General features: G+C 42.4%; 1 protein-coding gene across 4 annotated transcripts in view; it reads right to left on the reverse strand.

Annotated features, from left to right (window-relative positions):
* Positions 1 to 130: 130 nt before the first annotated feature.
* Positions 131 to 19,123, reverse strand: part of RIPK1 (receptor interacting serine/threonine kinase 1) — a 36,490-nt gene continuing 17,497 nt past the window's right edge. For 3 of the 4 annotated variants that reach the window (XM_077810702.1, XM_077810703.1, XM_077810704.1), the window contains exons 6-12: positions 17,698 to 17,847; positions 16,355 to 16,431; positions 13,481 to 13,577; positions 8,154 to 8,762; positions 5,162 to 5,239; positions 3,012 to 3,164; positions 131 to 1,138 (exon numbers count right to left, since the gene is read on the reverse strand). In XM_077810702.1, coding sequence (XP_077666828.1) covers positions 852 to 1,138; positions 3,012 to 3,164; positions 5,162 to 5,239; positions 8,154 to 8,762; positions 13,481 to 13,577; positions 16,355 to 16,431; positions 17,698 to 17,847 — 1,451 coding nt within the window. In that variant the 3' untranslated portion in view covers positions 131 to 851. The remainder of the gene's footprint in view (positions 1,139 to 3,011; positions 3,165 to 5,161; positions 5,240 to 8,153; positions 8,763 to 13,480; positions 13,578 to 16,354; positions 16,432 to 17,697; positions 17,848 to 19,123) is intronic. The other variant, XM_077810705.1, reaches the window with a different exon arrangement.

Below are 19,123 nucleotides of genomic sequence, written 5' to 3' on the forward strand. Positions count from 1 at the left end.
TCCCATCACAGAATGAAAACTAAATAATAATAAACACATTATCATAATCCTGAGAGAAGGCAGTTCTTGTAATGTCAATTTACACAGTGGTTTCTATACTTGATAATCATTATTGCTCTTACACCAATACTTTGTATCTTTTTATACTTCTGTATTTTTATTATAATATTTATTTTTTATTAAAGTTATAAAAAGGGCACTTTAAAAAAATAAGGTGATGAATCTATAAGGCAATCCGAGTTATGACGATCTCCTGTGGATATTGGCTGTGCTTAGAAGAGTTGAGGCGTTTGGTTTTGTTTTCAATCCAGGGCTTCAATATGGTGTGACAAAATCCATGATATGCTCTCATTGATGTGAGTTTTGCATAAATGCCATGCTTCTTTTAGGCAGTAATGAAGGCACTTTAAACACAGCTACGTGCGTGCTTTGAGGTAGCAGTCCAAAAGTTCTGTGAAAAAATTAGATCCAAATGCCCACCACCACCCCTTGCCAATCCCTTCCCTTCCATGTTATTTTTCATATCATACAGAATTCAGATTTTGTTTTAACTTTTTTTGTCCTTGGACAAAGTTTATTAGATAAACCTATTATCTTCACTGTAAAAGGAAGAGCTTCTTTCCCCTTCCTTCCCCCCTGCCATCCCCCCCAGGACAGGCTTTTCATAATTGTCCTGTCTTCAAAAATTAAATGTTCTGAGCTACAGGATACTGTATACTGCTTGACAGAAATATGTGCATGTTCTAGACAGGCGTCTTTCATGTAGCACTTTTACAAGATTGTTTCATGTTCTCAGTAAGAGGATCTTCAGATAAAATATCACAGCCATTTCCATTAAGTTTCCAGTTCGCCTACTCCTGGTTCATTTTTATCAAATCATTAAGGAGATCTATTCTCTTGCAGTCATAGAGGGCTCTGGCCAGCTTTCCTACTGTAGGTCCTTTGTAGCCTTCACTCATAACCCATTTCTGCAGCATTTGGTAAACTTTTTCTTTGAGTCCATCTCGTTCATAGTCATGGTCAATTTCATCAATCTGTGGCTCACTAAAGCCCAGTTTACGAGCACAGTGTTTCCACTGTTTAGCCAAGTTCTCTCTCACTAGATTCAGGTGTTTTTCAGAGAGGATAGAGGTGCTATCTGCAAAAAGAAAGACGAGTGTAAGAAGACAGCATTGTTTAAACTCCCCTTCTCTTTGAATGTCTCCCCCCAAAATATGGTCACTAGTAATGATAGGATTATAGGTGGCTTTCATATAAGCAATTGGTCTAGTGATTAAAGAAGAGGACTGGATGTCAGACAGAAATCTGATGAGGTTCAACAAGGACAAGTGCAGAGTCCTGCACATAGGATGGAAGAATCCCATGCACCGCTACAGACTAGGGACTGAATGTCTAGGCAGCAGTTCTGCAGAAAAGGACCTAGGGGTTACAGTGGACGAGAAGCTGGATATGAGTCAACAGTGTGCTGTTGTTGCCAAGAAGGCCAAGGGCATTTTGGGATGTATAAGTAGGGGCATTGCCAGCAGATCGAGGGACGTGATCATTCTCCTCTGTTCGACATTGGTGAGGCCTCATCTGGAGTATTGTGTCCAGTTTTGGGCCCCACACTACAAGAAGGATGTGGAAAAATTGGAAAACGTCCAGTGGAGGGCAACAAAAATGATTAGGGGACTGGAACACATGACTTATGAGGAGAGGCTGAGGGAACTGGGATTGCTTAGTCTGCGGAAGAGAAGAATGAGGGGGGATTTGATAGCTGCTTTCAACTACCTGAAAGGGGGTTCCAAAGAGGATGGATCTAGACTCTTCTCAGTGGTAGCAGATGACAGAACAAGGAGTAATGGTCTCAAGTTGCAGTGGGGGAGGTTTAGGTTGGATATTAGGAAAAACTTTTTCACTAGGTGGGTGGTGAAGCACTGGAATGGGTTACCTAGGGAAGTGGTGGAATCTCCTTCCTTTGAAGTTTTTAAGGTCAGGCTTGACAAAGCCCTGGCTGGGATGATTTAGTTGGGGATTGGTCCTGCTTTGAGCAGGGGGTTGGACAAGATGACCTCCTGAGGTCCCTTCCAACCCTGATATTTTATGATTCTATGACACTCCTAGATCTACTACTGTTTTGCTTTTTTGACCTGGGACATGTCACAATTCCTTGTGTCTTTCTTTAATCATATGTAAAATTGAGAAACTAGCTCACAGTGGTGATATGAGGCTTAATTAATGTTTATAAAATGCTTTGATATCCTTGGATGAAAGATACTGTTATGACTTCTCAATACAATACATTAAAAATATGCAGTAGTGGTTTAAGCCAATATATACAAATACTATGACTAGGGTGACCAGATGTCCCGATTTTATAGGGACAGTCCTGATTTTTGGGGCTTTTTCTTATATGGGCACCTATTACCCCCCCCCCCATCCCCATCCCGATTTTTCACGCTTGCTATCTGGTCACCCTAACTATTACCTTTTAAAATAGTCCTGCCCCTCCTGCACTGAAATGTTTGAACTCTCAGTCAGGTCCACTGATCCTAGTTTTGCTTCCACTGCTCTTTTTTTTTCTCTGTCTTTATGTACACATCCACAGGTGCTGTGACTTGGTGACTCATGAGACAGTGCACTGTGTTGACATGCTTAATGTCAGCTTCAGGTTTGGTAGAGCAAGCTGCAGGAGAATATCAGCTAAGAGGTGATGAAACAGGGTGGGTGAGGGAATGGTGTAATAATACAAAGCAACGTTAGTACAAACCACCACTCATGATGATAACCTTAGGTATTGCTTAACTGTAATGGTATGTAATAAAGGAGGACCCAAAATGGCTAACTTCTGAATACAACAGGGAGCTAGATGCACTGTACATTCCCCAAAGATGGTTCTCAGAAAGACTGTCAGCCTTCAGATTGTGCCGAAAGAGTGAGGCGAGCAGGGACTAAGGGGTGGGGTGCACAAGGAACAAAGAGCTGATTGTAAAGAGGAACATTATGAAAGAACGGAGAGAGATTGCTCTTACCAAATATACCCATGTTTTCATAATGTGCATAAGAGTTTTGTGTGTTGACTGGAACACTGCTTACATATAGATTCTGGTCTTCAATCGCCATGTGATTGTAGGCTCCAATTTGAATTCCGGTACTGTTATATATGGTGTATTTTGCAGCTTCATCTGTGTAAAGGCAGTTTAAGACTGATATATAATCAAGTACATGCAGTTTAGAATTCAAGAGATACGATGGCAAGGGCAAGGAAGAATGATTTATTTTGTATTTAAACCAAATACAGCCATGATCATTATTTTGTATTTAAACTAGAAACGGCCTTTCTTTGGCCACTGCAGGAACTTTGCCATTATTAATTTATGATACTTCTGTACTGGCTGCTCTTGGTGTGCTTTGGGTTGTACAAATAGAGGAAGTCACAATCCCTGCCCCTAGGATCTTACACTCTGAATTGAATAGGTGATACAGTTCAGAGACATAATTCACTGGGTGAAAGATGAAAGTCAATCTCAAAATATCAAAGTGGTGGCGATGTTCCTTTAAAAAACAAAAAAAAGTGTGCGTGCAAAGGATTGGGGGGCAGGGGAAGCAAGATTAAGAGAGATGGGGAGTTCTGAGTTTGTGACTTCAATGGTGCTACACTGATTTACATCAGTTGAGGATCAGGCCCCAGATCTTTTGTGAAATATTTACTGGATTTAATATTACATGTATCAGATTTAATATATACAGAACCTTATCTTTATACGGCTTCACTTCCAGCTATCTACTGGTCATTACAGCAGGACTGGCTCTCGGGGAGAAGCATGCTGTGCTCCATGAATCTGCAGATGTACAACCCTTGCACTTTAGAGAAGTCCTAGGCAGAAAACTTCTGGGTGCTCCTTCATGGTTAGTGTGTCTCTGTACTGTGCCCTCTGAGGGGCTGTACCTTGGAGGCACAATAGATTACTACATTTCTCAATAGGTACGGCTGAGATTCTAAGTGCATAAAGATCAGGAAGTTCAAAATGGCACAGTCCCTTAATATGCTTATGGTAATCAAGCTAAGAGATGAGGAGGAGACAAACAATATCTGAGATCTTTTATAGGTGTAAAAACTGAACCACAATGTTGAATTAGTAGTTCTTTGCATTTAACTTGTATGTAAAATCAGTGCTATTTTAGATTACAACCATATTAGTTCATTTTATATCATGACAATAGTTTCTGGAAGATACTTAGGTAGATGTATTATAAATTGTCTTTGAGTGAGAAGACTGCAAAGCAAGGTTGAACAATTTTCTGTTGTTCAGAATTGACAATAAAATGCTATTCCTGCTCTGAAAAATGGCTGTAAATGGCCCCTTCAGATCTGCTGTGTGTGTGTGTGTGTGTGTGTGTGTATCCACAGTAACATCTGCATACTTTATTGAAAACAGTCATATTCAGTTTGTAAAGTGTCACATACATTTACATTTCCTTAGACATGATTTTCAATCAGTATCAGTAACAACTAACCATGATAAATATAAAATTAAAGAGTAACGTCCCTGCCATTGGTGAATATGTAGCAATTAGGGATATAAATACTGTTTAAAAAGTTAACCATTTAAATGATTAAATGGCTGGGCCTGCTCCGGCCAACGCAGCTAGGGCTGCTGGGATCAGCCAGCTGGCCAGGGGTTAATGGTTAAGGCGGGTTAACTGGTAAGACTAATTCTTACCGGTTAACCGGTAACCTTTTACATCCCTATTAACCGACCACAGATGTGTTTATTGCTAACTACTTCAACAGCTTCATTTTTAGTCAAAAATGCTTTTTTGAACAAAGCCTAAATACAAGTGAAAAATGAAGCTTTTGAAGACTCAGATTTGGCTTATAGTTTCACTTCTCAAAGAAGTGAATCCAGGTATGAAGTCATGATTTCACAGTTCTGTAAGGTCCTGGAAAATCATGCAGTTTGTCTCTCAGAGCCATGATACTTCATATCTCTGTGCTTTATAACACATCTACATGGTGCTTAATGATACCCTGTAAAACAAACAGAGGTATCTCATTAACGGTTTTTAGAGGTAGAGATTTCAGTTTCACTTTTTAGTAAAGCTGGTCCAAAATTTTTGAAATAAGGTTAGCATGCATTTAGTGTTAGTCGTTAGGAAATATCAATGCTACAGCATTTACCTGTGATTTTGTGTTGTACAGGTGTAGTAGGAGTATATGCAAAATTCCCCTTCTTAAAAGGATTGGATTCCGTTTTGCCTGAATAATTACAAAACACACAAATGCAAAAGTATTTGGTCATCAAAAACCTAAAGGCACAAGTACTTCAAAACTGTTATATTTATAATAGTATAAGAACACAGTTAATGCTCCTAATACAGAGGGGGGAAGGAAAGGTGCTGTTACCCCAAAAGCTAAGAAGCTTTTTAACAAATCCAATAAAAGTATATTTAATTAAACAAATCATAATTTAGTGAAGTGCCTAACAACCTTACTCCGTGTCAAGATCCTCTAGCGTAGACCCTGCATCCATACAGAGTCTGCGAAGTGCCAGTGTGACCAGTGGGATTCCACACAGATGTAAGAGTTCCTTTGCAAGCAGATTCCAGTGCAGGATTAGAGTCTAGATATGGATTTAGGTACCTAATTTTAGGTACACAAATTTGAAAATTCCAGTCTAAGGTAACACAACAAGTTAACAGAAGAGCTGGCAGGTCATCCGATTCTCAGGGCTTGCCTATATGGAGCCTTAGTGCGCAGCAAGCCAGGGTATAAATATACAGCACACTAGCATGCCATGCCCTAAGTCACCCTGTGGACCCTGCTGCCATGCACTAACTTCTATAGTGCACTTTGACTTACTGCTGTTTGAAACACTAAGTATGGAATTTTTAGCACGTGGCAGCAGCGTCCATAGGGCAACTTAGGGCACAGCAGGCTAGTGTGCTGTACATTAACATCCTGGCTTACCATGCACCAAATCTCTGGGTGGCCATGCTAGTAGTCTGGTACTTTCTCCACTATATCATGCTGCTTCTCAGTAATCTCTTCTGCATTTCTTTTTTCTTTCTATCCAAATATTTGAACATTAGTGATTCTGAGAGTTACAGTTTCCACCTGCAGATGTGACAGTCACAGCTCTCACAAACTCCTCGCAATCAATATATTGATATAGACAGCAATTGCAGACTCCATACAGCGGTTTTTTGGTGGTTTTTTTTGGACAATGAAATCTTGCATTCTGTCAACTCTGTAGCACCTGCTGTTAGCCCACGTGACTAACGTAGCTGAAGTCAATGTACTTAGATCGACTTACCGTGGTATCTTCACCGACTGCGGCCGCTCCCCAGTCGACTCCACCTGCGCCTCTCGCGGCAGTGAAGTACAGGAGTCGACGGGAGAGTGCTCGGGGGGGCGATTTATCGCGTCTAGACTAGACATGATAAATCGATCCCCTGCTGGATCGATCGCTATCCGGCGGGTAGTGTAGACATACCCTTAGTGTAAAGTGCTGAAAAGGAATGCCATACCAGGAAAATCCAGCATTCTAGGGTAAGATGATTAATCTGTATAATACCTTGTCCTTTTCCTAAATGGTATGGGACAACCTCCACTGAACACACGGTTATTGACCTGTTTTTTATGTTTGTTTTTTGCTAAACTCTCAATATTCTCTCCCTTCTTGAGCTCTATAGCCTTCTGTTCCTAAGGATACATACCTCACCTGCAATTGCTGAGAGACGTTGCCATAGCAGCATTAGATATAACCTGCTCTCTGTGCAGCTAAGAGTATCAGCTTCCTGTTGGCTTGAATTTAGGGACACTTATGAACATGGATCTTTCATCTGGTAGAGCATTTACCCAATCAAGCCACCAGAGCTGGCAAAGATTCATTTTCTGAAAGGTACGAAATATCCTCATTCTAACACTGTTTCTGTGCTGCAACTGACCTGTAGTAAGATTCTGACTCATTTTACACACCTTTGAGTCTAAAATCAACTACCATTTGCTTCTAGCACAATCTGGTGATTGTTCTTGTTTATGGTTCTTTCACCCTAGATGGGCTGGGAGAGGTCATTAGTTATTTAGCTGCCCAACTTACTCTCTGGGGAATTTTGTGCGCAGAATTTTTTATTTTTTGGCACAATATTTTAAAATTCTTCAAATTTTATTTGTTAAAATAACACTACATAATCATGCCAGTTTCAATTATTTTGGTAATTTATTTCAAAATACCCGTCAGCAAGTATGTCTGTAACAATACAGACACACACAAAAATTCCCCCAGGAGTAGAGAGTTAAAGAAACTCCTATGACAACCCAGTTCCTGTTTCTCTGCCCACCCCAGAGCCCAGCCGGGGGTCCAGACACTCTCACCCCCTCCCGCCCCCACCGCAGAGCCCAGCTGTGGTGCCCTTCTGCTAATATACCTCAACCCCTCCTCCCCAGAGCTCCACCGTGGGGGCCCCCCCTTGCCCAGGCACCTGTTCCCCTCCTCCCCCAGAGCCCAGGGATCCAGAGGGAGAAACAGCCTGATGCTTGGTCCCAAACTTTCATGGAGTTTCCTGCATACCACCCTCTCCTTCCCTCAGGGCATGCTGGGAACTGCAGCTGCCAGGAACCCTCTAGCTCCCTCCTCCTCCCCCTAGCAGTGTCTTCTATGTGCAAGCTGGGTTCTGCTGAGTCCAGTGGTCCCTAGTGGTGGCTAGCAGCACTGCAGCCCACTTCTGTGGGGGAAAGGAAATTCTGCAGGCACAACATTAATTTCTGCAAAATTCTGCATTGTGCAGTGGCACAGAACTCCCCCAGGAGTACCAACTGGATAATAGCATGCAGTCAGTGGCTTGATTCTTCTCTCTTACACTGATGTAAATCAGGAGTAACATTGACATCAATGGAGTTACACCAATGAAAACAAGCACGTGAGGAGAATCAAGCCCACAGCATTTTAATGAACTGAAGTGATATAAAAGTATCAGGAAAATGAAGAGCAGTGGACCATAATATGTCTAAAGGAAAGCCTTTGCTACCATAGCTTGAAGAGTATGAAATCAGCTGCTTGTTGGTATGTGCGCTACAAATTGATCAGTGGCCATTTTACTTCTGGAAGACGACAAAAGGAGTACTGTTTGTGTTTTAGACAAAAAAGTAGTAAGACCAATATCTCACCTACCTGTCTCTGTATTCAAACTCTTTGGAATCCAAGGTGTGGATGCTTGTGGCTGCTGGTCTAGGCCAGATTCAGGCACAGGAGGTTTATTCAGACTAAATGTATTGGCTGAATTTGATCCATAGAGATCCTCTGTACATCCTGCTATTGGATCTACAGGCCTTGTCCCATACATAATATTTGGATTGTATGGTAAATTTTCCCATATTGGAGTTGTTGCAGCTGGTGGTGGTGGTTGTTTTAAATGACTGTAACTGGTCACGTTACTATAGCAACTGGCTTTTGATCCTGTGCTTTCAGCTTTCAGATATGATTCATTCATCTGTGGAGCAGCAGGTGGAGTTGCAAATGGATCAAAGGACACCCTTCGTCTTCTTTCCTCCTCTCTCTTTTCAGCACTGTATACCAGAGGTTGGCTTTCAAAATTATCCATCCGGCTGCCATACTTATGATAATTTAATTCATCCTGCAATTTTCTTTCTAGGCCCACAGAGGCCTCAAAGGAGGTCTCACAGCTCTCGACAGGCTGGTTCACCGGAAAGGGAGCAAACATGGCTTCATCCACATTGCCAGTCATGAGACCCTGAGAGCTATGTAGGGAATTGGGCTGATCTGCAGCAGGGAAGGGAAATTTAATACTTGAATTAGCCTATAATGCAAAGATATACCTGTCATTTTCAATTACATCTCAACAATACTATGGTAGAGTCTAGCATTTTTATATTAAAAACAGCTGAATAATTCATAACTAAAGGTAATCTCTTCCAGAAAAGATAATATATGTTACATTTTACTTAAGACCTTTTCATCAGAAATGATCTTTATAAACTGTGGGTCTGACCATACTGAAATCAATGGCAAAAGCTCAGTGACTTCAGTGCTACAAGACCAGATCCTATAGACCAGTGGTTCTCAAAGACGGTCCGCCGCTTGTTCAGGGAAAGCCCCTGGTGGGCCAGACAGGTTTGTTTACCTGCTGCGTCCGCAGGTTTGGCCTATCGCAGCTCCCACTGACCACGGTTTGCCACTCCAGGCCAACTGGGGCTGCGGGAAGTGCGGCCAGCACGTACCTTGGCCCGCACCGCTTCCCGCAGCCCCCATTGGCCAGGTCCGAACCTGCGGATGCGGCAGGTAAACAAACCAGGGAAGGCCCTTGGCGGGCCGGACTGAACAAGCAGTGGACCGGCTTTGAGAACTACTGCTATAGACAGGTTTCAGAGTAGCAGCCGTGTTAGTCTGTATTCACAAAAAGAAAAGGAGTACTTGTGGCACCTTAGAGACTAACCAATTTATCCAATGAAGTGAGCTGTAGCTCACGAAAGCTTATGCTCAAATAAATTGGTTAGTCTCTAAGGTGCCACAAGTACTCCTTTTCTTTTTGCTATAGACAGTATCTATAGGGATAGAAAATGTTTCAAGCACCACTGAAATGCAGCCACCTCTAAGCGGAACATGGCACAGAAATACAACACAACACATCAGGCCAAGAAGGGAAGAATGAAAGGTCTTGGACTTTAGAGGTCCTGGTTCACTAATTTACCTCCAATGGAGTTATATTGCACAAAATTGGAGAGAGACAGTGGAGAATGAGACTCTCAGAATTTCACTGTAGGTGCTACTTCAAACAGCACTAAAAGTCATGTTTCTTTCAATGATCCTAACACAGCAAATCTCAAATTAGCCTTCATGAATGCATCATTCTGTATTTTTAATGAACTTTGATTTTCAATCTCTGTCTAGCTTGTTCTTCTAGAGTTCAGAGAATATATTTTAATAAAGATCCATTTAATGTCTATGGGCGAAGAGGGAAGTAACCCATGATTTTCACCTAAACCTTACAGATAAATTCTGTCCTTGGATGGTTGCCCACACATAGCTTCCCTTAGAGACAATGAAAGGTTTGCTTGTGGTCTGAACTGGATTGTTTGAATTCTAATCATTCTATAGCATCGCAAGACTGAACAAATAGTTCAAAACCTGCTTTTTTTTGTAGTATGGGGCTGAAGAGGATCTCCTATTGAGATTTAAAAGGATTACAACATCAACATGGAGCTTTGAAATGGTCTTGTAGATGCTGGGCATCACTGAAAATAATGGGGCTCAAAAAGGCCATTGTAGCATTAGAACAAAGCTTATATGGGACTGGATAGTCAGGGGATTGGTAATGATGTATGGAATGTTGACCTTCCTATCTCTAGAATACATGTTTGAATCCAATCCAGGTTGGTGGTGAATGAAAACCGTTACTCTCTGATGGCTGCTCCACGGTAAATGTGACTTGGTTGACTTACTCTGGTTTCAAGTGGATAAATATCACCACTGCAACAGGAAAAAAACAACCCCACCATAGTTGGCAACTGTCAGCACTCAGACAGGTGCTAGATTGAATGTCAAGGACTGTGACCGTCTCTACAAATGATCCTCCAGGGCAGGCTTGAGGACTCTTAGGCCATGTCTACAATACCACTTACGTCGCTCAGGGATGTGAAAAAACACACCTCTGAGTGACACAAATTATGCCAGCATAAGCGGTAGTGTGCAAAGCGACTGCCACTCATTGGGGGTGGTTTAATTATGTTGATAGGAGAGCTCTCTCCTATTGGCATAATGCAGCTACATGAGAGATCTGACAGTGGCACAGCTGCATCAGTACAGTTGTGCCCCTGTCAGATCTCTAGTGTAGACGTAGCCTCCAAGAACGTCTACACTGAGTTTTAAAACCCAGGGCAACGCATCTGAGGCTCAGGATGGACCCTGGCCTCCGAAGCCTAGGGAGGCTGCAATGTCTACGCTGTTCTTAATGATCTAGCATGAACCCGGGTCTGTACACCCATAGCAGGGAGTCTCAGAACCTGGGTTTTAAAAACACAAGCATATACGTGCCCTTACACTACCACGGGCTGCACTGTGTCTATCTGCTGGATAAAGAGAGGACTTTGATTGTCCTCTACAAGGTTGTCAGTGGATCACCTTTCACAAACGCCACATTCACACCAAAGGTTTTTTTTTAAAGGATGAGAGAGTTTGTAACATGGTGCTGCTAAGTTTTAATATTTTTCCTAAGAAAACATAACTTACACATTAAACATGTAGCCCTGCTGCTGCCCGATTAAAATTCATTACCTCTGCTGAAGAACGGTGTGAGTTGCTGCTAACCTGTCTGGGGGGTGAGGTTTGTCGGCAGATGACAAGACTGATCACATAGTATTATCTGAACTAGATTATCTTCAAAATGGTCTGAGCAAAAGAAAACTTTGCAGGAGGTTTTTACTGGGTTTTCTAACATCGCTTAGATGTGCGTGTGTGATGGAATGTGTAAACCTGCCTGTGATGGGGTGTGCACCGCGCACTGGCCCTACAAGAGCTGAATTAGGTCAGGCAAGCCCAATCTGTTAATTAGGCTGCAAACTGGAGCTTTTGGGCTGGAGGCAGATAATTGGAGAGTGGCTCACTTGTGCAGGAATGGGGGCAGGGGGTATATAAAATACAGGAAACAGGGGGGGTCCTGGGAAAATCTACAGTCACCGACTGGGAAGAGGGAGGGGTGTTTGGAGGTAGCAGAGATGGGTAGCATGTAGTTGCTCACTGGGAGAAGAGAGTGGTGAAGCTGGCAGACCCAGAGAAGGAAGGGAGAGCCAAAGGTTAGGACAACTCAGGGAAATACAGTAAGGTATGGGATGGAACAGACTTGACTGCTGATTAGAGGGTACCTGAGCCAGAACATGGAGTACAGAATGGGCCCAGGTTTCCCAACCAGCCACTAGGGAAGTGCATAGGAAGACTGCCTGAGTCTGTTTGGCAGAAGAGACCTCTTCCCTCCCCCCTCAGAAGGGGAAACCACAATAGTGACCTAGCTGGAGGGGTGAGTCACAATGAGGCCACAGCAACTCCTAGAGCGAAAGAGCGGCTGCACACAGGTGGAGGGACGGTTTGCAGCCTTGGGGAAAGGTGTTGACCCGGTGTACTGTTCCCCAGAACAGCCAGGAGGCAGCGCCAGACCTGCGGTGAGTAGAGCACCCTGTCACACTGCCACAGCTGAAAAGGGATTAACTGAAGCCCGAAAGCTCTATTAGTACTGTCTGGGTACACCTGGAAAGGGTGAGTCAAGCTCAAGGAGGCCTTGAAGGAAGGAGGTCAGGGCAGTTGGGAGGAGGCCCAGGAGAGAGGGCATCTAATGTGCTCTCTGAGTGGGAGAGGGCTGGCAAGAGCTAGTAAGAGAGGTAAACCAGGAAAGTGCAGAGGGAGGATTAGCTCTGCTAGTCAGTGTCCTGAGAACAGGATGAAGGATTCTGAGAACTAGACAGAGAGCCTATAATCACATGCCCTAAACTGCTGGGAGTGGTTTGATGGTATTCTTTGTTTGTCACTGCTTAGCAGAGAGACAAGGACTGTAGAAAGACCCGAGGAGGAACAGAAGACATTTGAGTTGATTATTTGGGATTTTAAGGACAGTGGTGACCATGGAAGGAGGGTGACACTAGGGGAACCTGGCAAGGTCCCAACACAAGAGACCATCTGAAAGGCCATAGGGGCACTCTAGGATGGTGGACCTGTTACACAGTGCTACAGATTTGAACCCCTGCTAACAGGGCACTTGGGTGAAAGAAGTACAGAGACACACCTTCCACTACAGACCTAGTGGTATGGCCACATATAATTATCTACAACTATATACTTCCTCAAAGCTGTGAAACAAACCAGGATTTGAGCTGATATGTGACAAAGGAGGGAACAGATGAATGGAGTAACCCACGACCAGTCCCATGGTGTCCAAGGCAGAATCAATAAGGAGCAAGATCTTAAAACAAGTGACACATTCTAGTTTTTTTCACTCTAGTTGTTCTCAGGACACTGATAAGGTTGGACTGGAAAGGGGAGATGATTCCAAAAATTGATATAGCATGGTACTGAAGCCTAAAGACCAAGCAAAAGTTTGTTGGTGTGAATCAACAGAGGGAAGGTTAAGGATGTTATCAAAGTGAACATATAATGTAATGGACAAAACAAGTATTGAACAAATGAAGTACAGATGGAAAGAGAAAATACTTTCTGCATGGAAAGACAAAAGCACAAGAGTTTAAAATTAATCTGGTTTTTCAAACTGTAGCGCCTGGAAATAGTGATCAAGAGATAGTGTTTCTGTGACTTGCATTTTAGAACAGCAGATAAATCTGATCTTTTTATTCAGTACTCCAGATTCTCTCCCGAGTTCTGAACAACTGGGTCTGTTCGTTACAGCTTTTAATAATAATGGAATCAATTTTATTTGTCCCCAATTTTGCCCTAAGCAGGCAATATGAAAAAGTATTATGAAGTGATGTAGTAATCACCTGTTTGTGCATTTCCGTTACTTGGAGATTCTGCGACAGCGTCTATCTGAAGGGACTGCATCCTCTTCACAAGTTCAGTTGGCCCAGGGTACACTTTCTGTACACAGGAAAAAAATATCATGAAGCAGGTGAAAGTTTAAGCAAAGGAAGTATCTTTACTGTAGAAGCCAAATGCATCCCCTCAGCGAGTGGCCCAAGTGAACAGCTTGCATAGATCTCACGTTCTTTGGTGGAATGCTGGTGGACCATGATCCTTGCTTTGTGGGGCTTGCTTACTAGTGAGGTTAAGTTTACAGACAAGCAGTGTCTGCTTTCAAGGAAGGCAGGAATGATTACTATGTAAATATAGGGCATGATTCTCTGATCTAGCCAAGCTGTGCCCTTACTCACACTGTCTACTGTCTTAGTCCATGAGCTAATCCCATTGGACTAGACAGTGACTCTCTGCACTGCTTCCACCTCAGGGCTGTACCTACAAGTCATAGACTTATCACAATGCAATCTATAGGATTGCTTGCAGAGTAAGATGCTGCTTAAAGGGTAGCAGAATCATGCCCTATTTTATGTATTTACATGTAGAGCTTAACTGGAAAAAAAAAAAATCCACGGCTATGGCCTTGTTCTGACAACTGTTTATATGTGGGATATGGGGACAGTGAGCTTGGTGAAGATCCTTGGAAGGAATGTTTCATAGTGTTTCACTGCACTTTCACCTTTGCAAATCCTTGTCTTTATTTCTCAAGGCCGAAGAAATAATCATCTTTACCCTGGCATTTTGATGTTCCAGCCATTCATGCCTTTTTGATGTCCTTACTCAAGTAAAACTTGATGTCAAGTGCAGTTTTACCAGATTAAGGACTTCTGGATTTGACCTCTTGTTCTTATTTGCACTTCTCAGAAAGTCATTAGTCACTGTCTTACCAGGAAGTCTTTTCACAAATTAAAAACCAACAACAATCTCTTCCTGTAAACATATCTTGATCCCAGGTGTTCAAAGTTAAAAACTTCATTTTGGCCTTCTGTTAGGGCCTGATTCTGACACCCTGCTTATGTAACTGTGTATTACCCTGCTCCAGGAAAAGTCCCATTGGTAAAGAGTGCAGCATACTCCACCCTTGTCTTTTTTAAAAGGGATTATTTTCAGAGAAAAGTGCTACTCAAAAATCAAACAGTAAAAAGCTTCAAAACATATTGGTACAGCTTTGTTACTTGACCATATTCATTTGCTTGTATGTTGTATCCTTATCTCCTACCCCTTGTCTGTTTCTGCCTTCAGACTCTCAGCCATTGAGGGCAGCGATTGTTTCTTTTGTGCTTGTGCAGAACCCAGCACAATCCTGATTGGTAGCACCCAAAAGCCCCATAATATAACATATTTACTACTCAGAATTAGTATGGGTGGTAGAATCAGTTCCAGTAGAATATTTATTGTCTGTTTTGTCAACTTTATTTTGCAAAGCTTTGCTATCTTGCCAAAGAATACTGGACACGTCTTCAAAGTCACCACATGGATTTCCCAAATCAGAAATGTTTTAATTCCCCATCCTGCAATCTCAGGGAGAGGGAAAGCACCTGACAAAATATGGCTGTGTAGCAGAACGGTGGCACCATGGGGACACTTTCACTTATTAGTTTAAAATATTGGGGATGCAATCCTTGTCACCTGCATATAAATGGTACTTTCATTTCAGGGTTCAGCCACAGCATCAGGCCCTTAATGTCAGTAGGACTACTCCAATAAGTAAATGTTTTCTAGTGTGACTAAGGGCTCCACAATCTGGCCCAAAGCATTTGCCAGGAAGTAACTTGCCTTTCATTATTATTTCAGATCAGAAAAGCGTCCTTCTGCACAACAGTTTGCAAGCTACATCCAATGGGAGGAACAGGGAACCAAGTTACAGCTGAGAGAGGACTCAAAACTTTTAATTTCCTGACTTTTTTCTTGTTTAGATTACAGTAATGCTTAGAGGTCTCAACCAGGTTCAGGTTTCAGAGTAACAGCCATGTTAGTCTGTATTCGCAAAAAGAAAAGGAGCACTTGTGGCACCTTAGAGACTAACCAATTTATTTGAGCATGAGCTTTCGTGAGCTACAGCTCACTTCATCGGATGCATACTGTGGAAAGTACAGAAGATCTTTTTATACACACAAACCATGAAAAAAATGGGTGTTTACCACTACAAAAGGTTTTCTCTCCCTCCACCCCACTCTCCTGCTGGTAATAGCTCATCTAAAGCGATCACTCTCCTTACAATGTGTATGATAATCAAGGTGGGCCATCTCCAGCACAAATCCAGGGTTTAACAAGAATGTCGGGGGGGGGGAGGAAGGAAAAAACAAGGGGAAATAGTTACCTTGCATAATGACTTAGTCACTCCCAGTCAACCAGGTTCAGGCCTCTCTGTGCTAGGTACTATATAAACATATAGTAAACTGTATGTATTCAAAAAACTCAGCAATAACACTTCATAAGCTATGAACCAGATTCTGTCACCTTAACTCATGTTGAATAGTAGCTTGCTCAACAAATAGTCTCTTTTAATTTCCATTAACGTCAATGCAGTTAACATCAGTATAAAACTAATGTAAATGTGATTTCAGCAGGATTTCTAATGGAAGAAACTTCTACTCGCTGGCGATCAGAATCTAGCTAACAGGGCTTTTTTTTACATTTAGCAGGGGCTGGATTCTGCCATCCATACTCACACTAAGTAGCCCTTTACTCCACAAGCAGACCTATTGGAATAAGTGGGAGTGCTTATTGAATATAGTATTACTTAGTGTGAGTAAGGGTGTTAGAATTTGGCCCTGTATGTATGTGTGTGGTTTTTTTACTTACAAGTTACGCTCGGAAGCATCTGGGATGCTACTTACCTTTATCTTTCTCAAGTCATCTTCAACATCTTTTTCTAGTTGCTCACAGTAAAATGGCTTGTATTTCTGACTAATTTCTGCAGGAAAGGAAGATTTGAGGAAAGTAGTTTTAAACAGCAAATATAAATGACTGTGCTGCTTAGCTCACTTCCACCAAAACATTAAACCAGTTAGTTACATAAGTTTATAAACAGGAGTGGGCTCATAAAAATGTAAGCAATGTTAGCAGGGCTGATTTAGTCTTAAAAAAGAATGTAATAAGAACTGAATTCTTGTTCACTTTTAAGTATTACATACACTCAGTTGCATTGGGCTATTTAATAAACACCTCCCTACCCAACTGCAAAGCCCGCACAGGCTGTGACTTTAAGACAGGTGACTACAAATATAGTGAGGGACAGCCAGGGTCTTCCAACAGCATTAGGCTTGGCTTCCTATGTTCTAAGCTCCTGTAGTGTCTTAGCAAGACAAAGGAACACTTCTATCCAGCTTTAGGGTCAAACTCTGCTATATAATCACTGGCCTGAGCCAGGGAGCTCTGGATAACAGGTGTCACCCACAGCATATGCCCTTTCCATGTTATCAGCTGCATAATGGAACCCTATTCTTTGAGAGACCCCCCTAGGGTGCATGGAGGGAGCAGGTTTCTGTGCTCCCCCAAGCACAAGGACTGCAATTTGGGACTGGCCCTTTTGCTGGGCATGCAAAAAGAGGGATAAGCCTTCTACCTCATCCATCCCCCTCATCTCACCTGTGCCATGGGGAGTCAAAATCTGTAAAGCACCTCATATACAAACTATATCCCAAATGGAGTGCCTTCCTCCATGAGTGGTCCCATTGACTGGGTCTGCTATTAACAGCTTTATAATACTACTTACCTTCTCTGAGAAGTATTTTATTATTATTGTCTCCAGTTTCCTGATGAGGAGAAACTGAGGCACAGTACTCCTATAGATCTGATGTACTAGCAGCAGAATATGCAGGTTTGAGAATGGGATAGCAAGTAGGCCCCTAACATGATACTGAAGAGCTTAAAAAAAATGCAGGGGGTGCATGTTTGTGTGGTGAACTTTTAAACTGGCAAAGCTCCACTGAAGTCAATGAAACTATACCAATGTATATCTACAGAATATGTGGTCCAGAGTTTATTCAGAATTCAGATCACGGACTTGACTTGTGTGTGTGAGGAGATTAATTTTTATTTTGAAAAGAAACCTAAGACACACAAACCTGTGACAAACAAAAGTCATGACTTTCTGAAAGGAAGGATTAAGCTCATTTTGCCATATTTTGTAAAACATTGGATATGTCCAAACAAAAATAATCCTGAAGCCGTATTTTACCTGAAAAGGTTGGACGATTCTCTGGCTTTTGTTGCCAACAGTGCTTCATTAGATCGATAATTTCCTTTGGACAACTGTCTTTAATATCTTCTGTATTTGGCCTGTCCCCTTTCATGATGCCAAAGCAAATGTGTGTTTCATTTATAGCATCTGAAAAACAAAATCTCAGATCAGACTCCTAATCACAGGGTTTTGCTACCATGAAAGGTCATCTTCTAGAAACAGCAAAGAAAGTGCCTCATTTAGAACCACAAATCTGCTGGCACATGAAAATGCTTACTCTATGGATCTGACTCTGAAACCCTCACTCGTGATGAGTAGTACTTACTGTGAGTTCAGTTACTTGCATGAGTAACTCCTACTCAATAGGAGTTAGGGTTATGGAAGTGAACCCCCTAGGGCCTGATTCTCAGTTGCTTTGTTCTAGTGCTTGGAGTAAAAACAGGGATGTGGCCCCAAAGGCAGCTTTAAGCCATCTTACTGTTCCTGTATTCCAGGGCTGTTCAGGGGCCTAGTTGGCAACCAAAAAGTGAGAGCAGCCCTTAACCTGCTCCAACTTCTGCTCTGCTTCCCATGGCCCTTCTGTGCCAGGGGCTGGGAGCAAGTCTGACACGTATCCCTTAAGCCAGCTCTCCACCAGCAAAGGAGGCCCACTGCACTGGAAGGATTCTCCTGGGGGTTTCTCTGGTTCCTTTCAGGCCCAGAGTGGCAGAACTTAGCATAACTAAGAAGTAAGTGACCAGTGAGCAAACGCAAGCTTAGTGCGCATAACACACTGACTATGTCTACATTTCAGAGACTATACTGGCATAACTATGTTGCTGCAGCTATGCAGACATAACCCTATAGTGTAGGTGCAGCCTACCTTGACAGAAGTTTTCTCTGTCGCTGTAGGAACACCAACTCCCTGAACAACAATCTCTACATCAGTGGAAGAATTCTTACCTCGACATAGCTGTGTCTACACCCGGGGTTAGGTTGGCATAATTACGTCAGGGAGGGGCATAGAGTTTTCACACCCCTGACTGAAGTAGCTCTGTTGACCTAGCTTGTAAGTGCAGACCAGGTCTAAGTGCAAATGCTGCAGGTAAAACTTGTCTGCCTTTTGAAAATCTGGCCCAGCCAGTATTTAGTATTTTAGTATCTGGTATAGGTTTCAGCACAAACAGGTTTGTAACAGGCAGTTAATGCAGAGTGTAGTGTAGTACAGTCAAGTGAAGTGTAGTATGGCAAGAGAAGGTTATAATCCCCCAGGTGAAATGTGATTGGTAAAACAGATGTATGTAGAAGGGGAGGAGAGAGAGAAAAACAAAGGTGGTGTTACTGGGTGTGGAATGGGGAAGGGAGTTATATAGCACAAGAATTAATAATTAACAAATTTAGTAGCATCTATGACACATGGGGATCCAACAGAAACCAGTCATTT

The sequence above is a fragment of the Eretmochelys imbricata genome, chromosome 2, assembly GCF_965152235.1.
Source record: "Eretmochelys imbricata isolate rEreImb1 chromosome 2, rEreImb1.hap1, whole genome shotgun sequence".
NCBI lineage: Eukaryota > Metazoa > Chordata > Testudines > Cheloniidae > Eretmochelys > Eretmochelys imbricata.